Source organism: Brachypodium distachyon, chromosome 4 (genome assembly GCF_000005505.3).
Source record: "Brachypodium distachyon strain Bd21 chromosome 4, Brachypodium_distachyon_v3.0, whole genome shotgun sequence".
NCBI lineage: Eukaryota > Viridiplantae > Streptophyta > Magnoliopsida > Poales > Poaceae > Brachypodium > Brachypodium distachyon.
In genome coordinates, this window is record NC_016134.3 from 18,988,313 (window position 1) to 18,996,282 (window position 7,970).

The window sequence follows — 7,970 nt, forward strand, 5'->3', positions numbered from 1 at the left end:
TATCCACGCGACGGCGCCAGGCTCCTCCTCCCGCCCGCTCGCCGGCCGCCGGGAAGCTCGCTGCCCCGCCTCCCTCCTCCGCACGAGCTGCGTGCTACCATCCGCGTGGCCTCCCTCCTCTGCGCGCCAAGCCCCCGCCGCCGCCTCCCACTGGCCGGATCCGGCGAGATCCTGCCCGGCCACCGCAGCCGCCCCTCCCTCCCTAAAGGCCAAGCCGGCGGAGGCCTACCCTCCTCCGCCACGGCCTCCTCCCTCCCTCGTGGCCCGGCCGGCGTCCCTCCTCCAATCCCGTCGGCAGCCCGTCGTCGCTACGTCTGACCCCGCGGATCCTGCAACGCCTCCTTCTTCGTCTCCTCCGACCAGGACGCGGTCCAGGTCGCGACCATTATTAATTAGCTACCTTCTTGGCTAGTTGATTTAGATTTAGATTTTGTAATTATTGGTGGAAATCATTGGTGCATCTAAAAAACGTATATCTCATTGACGTATCCAGTTTTTGTTTAGTTCCAATCGAGTTTCAAATATATCTCATTGGTGTGTCGTTTATTTTGTTCCATATGAAGCAAATATGAAGCAAAAATCTTATTGGTATCTCAATGAAATTTGATTTGGGAAATTTTCCATGGATGGGGCCGGATCTGGCCGCCGTCGGCCCGTACAGTTCGATTTGTGTTGCGGAAATTTGCTCACAAATTTGTATTCTCATTGATATCTCGTTGATGTACCATTGATATATCGTTGATGTATCATCGATTTTGTCCCTTACCATTTGAATTTTGAGCATATTTCGTTGATATCTAATTAATGTATCGTTGACTTTGTCCCATACCATTTGAATATCATTGAATTTTGTTGCATATCATTGAACTCATTGAAATATCGTTGAAATTTATGTACACATCATTCAAAAATCATTGAAATCAGTGAGATTTATGTGTATATCATAGAAAATTCCGTTGGCAATATCCTTGAATTTTGTTGCATTTCATTGAACTCATTGAAATATCGTTGAAATTTATGTGTACATCATTGAAAAATCATTGAAATCAGTTTGATTTATGTGTATATCACAGAAAATTTCGTTGGCATAAAAACCATTTCAATGATATGCCAGTAAAAATAATGATAAAGTAATTATCTCATTTTTCAAATAAAATAATAATTGATATTCAGTAGATATGGTAATGAAATCAGACGGTATTCTAGTGATGATATTGCAAAATGCCAGTGGTGTATCAATGATATAGTATATACTCTAGTGAAACAATTGCAATGCTATTTGAAATAGGTACCGGTGTTGGTGAGATAAAAGAGCACGTGGGTGGGACCTAGCTATTGAATACAGTGGAGAGATAAAATGGGGTGCAGATGAACACTATGACGTGGCAAAGCGTGATTGGAGGAGAGACACCGGTAGGTAGCCTTCCCGGTAGAAAAGAGTTTGGCGGGGAGCCCAACTCTGTTCTTGGCATCGAAGAAAATAAATACTCCCTCGTTTCATAAAAATTGACATGGCTTTGGATTAGAATTAGTTTAAAACCGTGTCAATTTTTATGGAACAGAAAAAGTAGAACCGATCTGAACTCTCACCCTCTTGTTTCTCTGCTCCTCATCCCCTTGTTCTTCCGATTCTCACCTGTCTCTTGTGTTGTTTTTTCGGGACATCACAAATTGGTATCCAGAGCGAGGTTTCTATCCGCTCCGCACTTCGTTCTGGAGATCTTCTCGGTAACATCGACCAATTGGTTATGGATTCGCTTCGGCTTATCTCTTGTAAATCCGAAATTGGCGTTCGAGTGTTCTAGAGGAAGCTACGACGGCTCCGAAACCTAGCAATCCAAGTGCCCAAACCCATTTCGTGCTCGAGAGGATGGAGACTATGCAGAAATCGCTTCAGGAATGCTTCGAGAAGGCCTTGACGGAAAAACTCTGCCGGGATGAAGAAGATGACTACGGAGGTCACCAGTCTGCGCAAGCAAGTGGATGATTTCGGCCAGGATCTCGACACCGTCAAGCAAGCACAGGCCACGCCGGAGGACCGTCTGCACCAGCCGCATCCGTCCCACCGGACCCAACCTGGTCGCCCGGCGCGGCTCACCAAAAACGGCCCGCCCCGGCTGGAGGACCACCGTCGTCCGCCGGCTCCGGGCGCTGCAGACCGCGGGGACCTCGGCCAGGAGGAGGATCGCCACGGTGGCGACGTCTACCCAAAACCACCGAAGCACCATTTCCCCACCTTCAAGGGCGAGAATCCCTTGCTGTGGGTTGACCTCTGCTACACCTACTTCGACATGTATAACGTCCTTGAGCACAACTGGGTTAGCACCGCGACGCTCTACTTCGAGGAACACGCGGCTTTGTGGCTGCAGGCGTACAAGCGCACACATCGTCAGCTTCGTTTGGATGCCTTCATCACGGCCGTCGTCGAGGAGTTCGGTTCTGACGAATTCGACGGCCAAATGTCTTTTCTGCTTCAGCTGAAGCAGACAGGTACGATAGCTGATTACAAACGAATTTTTGAGTCCATCATGTATCGCTTGTTATCAGTTGATTCCACCCTGAATCCTCGCTGGTTTGTGCCTCATTTTGTGCTAGGGCATCGTGACGAGCTGCAAACCGGTGCATGATTGAAGTGGGGGATTATGGTGAAGTCTTGTCTGAAGACACGGTGCAGGCACTTTCTCTTTTGGCCGAACCTCCAACAGCAGCAGCAACTCTATGTCATTTATCTGTCGATGCCATGGCTAGTACTGAAGACTTAGGCACCTTTCGGCTGCGAGCGTTGGTTGGCAACCAAGTCATGGTCTTACTAGTGGACTTGGGCAGTACCCACACATTTGTCGATTCTTCTTCTGTGGCTCGAGCTCAGTGCAAAGTCCAGGAGGCCTCCACCTTGAATGTCAAAGTGGCCAATGGACAGTTTCTGAAATCCACAGCTACTGTTATTGGCCTTTCTTGGTGGTGTCAGGGCACTGCTTTCACCCACTGATGTCGGAGCACGGTCTCCGGCACCGGGGATGCCGAGCACCCTCTTTTTGTTTCGGTGGAGGGCGAGGTGATCGCCCCGGCGATCGCCGGCCTGGCGAAAGACATGAAGTGTAGACACGAGAGTTTACCCAGGTTCGGGCCACCCGAAGGTGTAATACCCCACGTCCTGTTCTGAGTTGTATTCACAAGTTTGAGTGCGTACAGATCACCCGAGAGGTTCCCGGGTGGGCTACTTAGGTGAACGCTGTCCTATGTTCTAATAACTGGGGTTGGAACCCTTTGACCAGTGACATTGGTCCTCTTTTTTATAGACAAGGGGATACCACAGGTGCCTAAGCATGCAGCGTGACACGTTTTCCAGACGCGTGTCCCGGCCACACGAGATACACTTTGGTTGATCCGCGCTGGACGCCATGCAGCGCCCTGTCTACTGTACACGGTAGAAAAAACGGTTCGCAGGGTAGTCGCCCTAGCCTTGCTCAGCAAGCCTAGGCCTGTCAATAAGTCTCTTGTCGGTGCATTAAATGCACTGCACCCGCCGTCTTGTCCTGTCTTCACTATTCTGCAGGTTCCGCCTGCATACCCGAGCGCGGGTTGCTGGGGTGCATCTTCCCGGCTAGCACACTCGGCTGGTTGCTGGGAGGCATTCCTTCCGCTTTCCGAGACCGGGGTTTCCGGGGGCTTCTTGTACTCGGCCCTTGGCTTCACCTTCACCAAAGGCCGTCTCCTGGAGGCAGGCTTCCCGGACTTGTCGCTTCCCGGGAGTCCTCCTGATGGGGCTTCGTTACTGGCGACCCACGCGTCCCGTATCAGTGGGACCCCGTGGGCCACTGGTACGACAGTAGCCCCCGGGCGTGGGCCGGCAGTCTTGAAACTTCCAGTAAGTGCGATCCTCGGTCGGTTGCCGGGCTACGCCCCATTCGACATGTGGGTCCCAAGGGGAAAAACCCCTGACACCCGGCCTCGCAGACCACATTTATAGTTCCACTTCTTCGAGCGAAACGGTCGGGCGCACGATTTCGTGCCTTATCCCCCTTAATCACCAGAGAGTTAAGGGCACGTCGCGCACCCGCTTCTTAATCTCCGGTTCTTTAGGGCTCTATATTAGGGCTCTATATTGCCGATCGGGGGAGTGTCCGTTGCAGTCCGCCAGCCCTGATAAATACCCAAGGCCGGCGGCGGGCACTCCCCATTGTCTCTCACTCCTGCCATTGCCTCCTCCCAAGCTCCCCGCGCCCCAACTCCAACCAAATCACCTCTCCACCTCCGCCGATGTCTTCCAAGGGCTAGAACCGTCCCAAGGGGAGCACCAGCAAAAGGGAAAAACGCGATAAGGCTGGCAAGAAGGAGTTGTCGGACAGGGCCCGGAAGGATGAGGAAATGCGGGCTAAGTTCACCTTCCTCCCCCCCGGGTACAACGGCGAGGGGGTCGACAAGCTGGTCTTGGCGCTGCCCACCAAGCAAACGAGTACGGGCCAACGCGGATTCTCCCCGTCGATGCGGAGCGCGATGGGCAGTACTTCCGGATCTTCGGGAGGTTCATCCTTGCCGGGTTCGTGCCGCCGCACTCCTACTTCCTTTCAGCCATCATGGAGACCAACGGGTTCATCATGGCGCAGCTTCACCCCACGTCATTCTTCACACTGGCTGTCTTCCAACACCTCTGTGAAGCGTTCGTGGGGGTGATGCCGTCGGTGGCGTTATTCCGCCACCACTACTACTCGAGGGTGGAGAAGAAGGCTCCCCTGTCCTCGGGAGTAGTCTTCCGATTTCACGACAGGATCAAGTCGGAATTCATTGAGCTGGGGAAGAAGAAGATCGAGCATGAGTGGCATCGCGACTGGTGTTGGGTGTGCACTGACGAGCTCCAGGAGTTCCACGAGGAGCCCCTCGGGCCTCCGAAGGGCTCTGACGACTGGACGCTCCGGGACCAGAAGGACGAGGAGCTGGCCCGAATCTGTGCAAAGATCAAGGCGCTCCGTGAGGCTGGGCTCACGGACACGAATGTGGCGCGCCACTTCATCGGGAGGCGAGTGGCTCCCCTGCAGCGGCGCTCACATCCGGCGTGGATGTACACCGAGGCCGGCGACCGGACCCGGCTGCAGCGCACGGACCTCCTCCCGGGGGAGGTGCAGTTCTGGGTGAAGGGCATCACCGGCAAGGACGAACCTTACCGGCTGCCCCCGCTTGGAGCGCACCCGCTCCACGTCGGGATCCCGAACCCGGGAGCCCAGGATCTCCCACTCTGCGACGAGTGGGGGGATCATGGAGGACCCCTCGGCGCAGCCCTCCCCCGCGCAGCCTAGGCCCGCAAGGGCAATGAGCCGGCTGCTGACTCGGGGAAGGGGGGCCAAGGCTAGTCCTCCGCCAGGGCAGAGGACTCGGACTCTGACGACTCCTCGTTAGGCATCGGGGGAGACCTCAGCGACGACGACGACGACGGTGTTCCCTCGGCAACCGGCGGGGTCGCGCTCATGACGAGGAAGACGACGTCCCCCTGGTGAGGCGGTCCGCGGCGGAGCGGGCGAGCAGGCACGAAGCCAGCCCGCAGCCTCAAGAGCCTCATGGCGACGTGGCGCTGGGGCCTCCGGCAGCGGCGATGCGACTGCAACAACCACCTCGGCGGCTCCGACAGCTCTCCCCGCGCGAAGCGGCCTTCCGGCGAGGGGCATCCTGGCGGACAGGGTGCTTAGGCTCAAACCGGCGGGGTAAGTTCAATGTTTCACAAATTTTTCGTGTGCCAGACTAACTTGTTCTTGTGATTTTCAGTTCGTTGACCAGCACATCGCCGGCAGCCCCGACCAAGAAGGCCCGCCCGGCATCAGGCGGTGGCGACGGAAACGCCGCTGACGCGGCGGCTGTGACAGCGGCAGCGGCCGCTGGGGACCCAAGGGTCCCTGATTCGAGCTCGCAGGGCACCGGCCCGGCGGCAGGTAAGTGCGAGTTCCCACATTTTCTTTATTCATCTGCGCCGTCTCCCGTACTTGACGCAGGTGTTCTTTGTGCAGTTGCTGGGGAGGCTCCGGCTACGCCCGCACCCGCAGAGGTGCGTGTAATCGACCTCACCGATGAGGTCGATGACGATGCTCCGACGGAAGCCCTTCAGCAATCGGCCACGGCGCCTGCCGGGGCCGTGATCGCTGCCGCAGGTGACGCCACGCAGGGGGCGCCATCTGAGGCGGGTGACACAAAGCAGCCTCCGCCAGCTGGGGCAGGCGGCAGCGCTCTGGAGAAGCCCCCGAGCCCTCAGCCCGCCCCTTCGGACGGGCAAGGAGCAGCGGGGCTTGGCCAAGCCAGGGGCGCGTCGCCAAATCCTGATGCGCCCTCGGGATCACGGACGGTCGCGGCGGGGTCCTCCTCCTCCACCGGAGCCGCCTTCAGCCCGGGAACGGGGGAACTCGCCAGGCGGACTTGGGGTCAGATTACCTTCGACCCAAGCGTGTTCCAACAGGGACACCAAGTGATCAACAACATCCAGCAGCAGGATCGGATGTTCGTCGACTTCTTCAACGATGCACAGCAGCACCACTCCCGCATAGTACCGAAGAAGCCCCCGGTGTCGAGGACGCACCTGACACCGATGCAACCGCCCCGGGAGCACCTCCCGCATAGTTGCCTTTTGTTTTTTGGTTTCCCTGCAAGTGGCGGATGGCGCCTTAGAACTTTTTATGTTAGCTTTCCCTTGTCATCACCAGTGTTACTTGTTAACTCGTTTTGCTCAAGCTTCAATATATATCCAATGCTACTTTTACTTGCCTCTTTGGCTAAAACTAGCTTGCCGGGAAGGGGCTCTATCCTTCTCGTGTTTTAGCCTTGCGTACCCGAGGACTCGCCAACCACGTGCTTGGCCAGACTAGGGACCCGGGACGGACCAGCAGTGCTAACCTAGGACTAAACAGCAGTGGCTAGTCACTCCGCCTGCGGGTTAACTACCCCAGCGCGCGTGCCTCCGGGTCCGACCCGCGAGCCACGTGTGAAGGGCGTCCTCACCCCGCAAGCGTCCTTCCTACGCTCCGGCAACACAGGGACCGAGCTTACCCCAGCAAACCAGTGTTACTAAAGGGAAAAACCAAGGACCCAAAATGAGATACTTAGCTTCCCGTTCTTTTTGGACTTGTTGCACCTTGTTGAGAGCCGTGACAAGGACGTGGTCGCAGTGCACCCTCCAGCAGCACCCTTGGAGCCGCGGAGGCATGCACCACCACCGCGTCTTTACGACACCTCTCGGTTGTCTCATCGCCATTTCTGGTGTCGTTTCCTAAGAGATGTGGCAGGGCCGCGATGGTGGGAAAACCCTCAGCGACAAGCGCAGAGGGATGCACTACCATCGCCTCTCTGCGACATCTCTTGCCTTCTTGCCTGTTGCTGGTGCTGCACTTGCCCCAGTCTCTTTAAATAGCCGAAGCGCTGCTCTTGCCTCCACACGCCCGGGACCACCAGTCTCCGCATGGAGGCACTGGCTCTGTCTCAGTTTCCTGCATCAAGCCTCGAAGTAATTGCCATATATGTACAACTTACTCACAAGACGACAACACCCGTGACCACCCCACGAGCGTCACAGTGTGCCTTCGCCTCATCTTTACCCTGCATGTCAGATTTCTATAGTGCCCAAGGTGCATAGCAAAAATTTCAAAATGCACAAAACATAGTTCAAACTGGATAACATCCTGCCTCCCAGCCCCCGGGCACAGAAGAGTCGACCTCAGGCTTGGGTGTGAGCATCTTTCTATTCCCATGGTGCCTCGATGGCACGTAGCACGTTGCGGACGGGTCCGGCAACTGCTAGGCCTCGTTCCGGGATGTCCAGGTGACGAGCTTGGTTTTCGGGGTTCCGGCAGCCCCCTGCTCACAGCCAAGGATGAGGAGACAATTCTGTGCACCTAGAGCAGGAGACAGAAGCACTTATTAAATTTCAAAGCACAATATTCACAGAGGTAACACTTCACTTTGTGCTAGCGGATTACAATCGGGCCTTGCCCGGC

General features: G+C 55.8%; 1 protein-coding gene across 1 annotated transcript; it reads left to right on the plus strand.

The window, feature by feature from the left end:
- The first annotated feature begins 622 nt into the window (after positions 1-622).
- LOC106866773 lies at positions 623-3,298 on the plus strand. Its single transcript, XM_014902576.2, has 2 exons — positions 623-2,490; positions 2,596-3,298. The coding sequence occupies exons 1-2, from the start codon at positions 1,938-1,940 to the stop codon at positions 2,625-2,627; spliced, it is 585 nt and encodes a 194-aa protein (XP_014758062.1). The 5' UTR covers positions 623-1,937; the 3' UTR covers positions 2,628-3,298.
- The last annotated feature ends 4,672 nt before the right edge of the window (positions 3,299-7,970 follow it).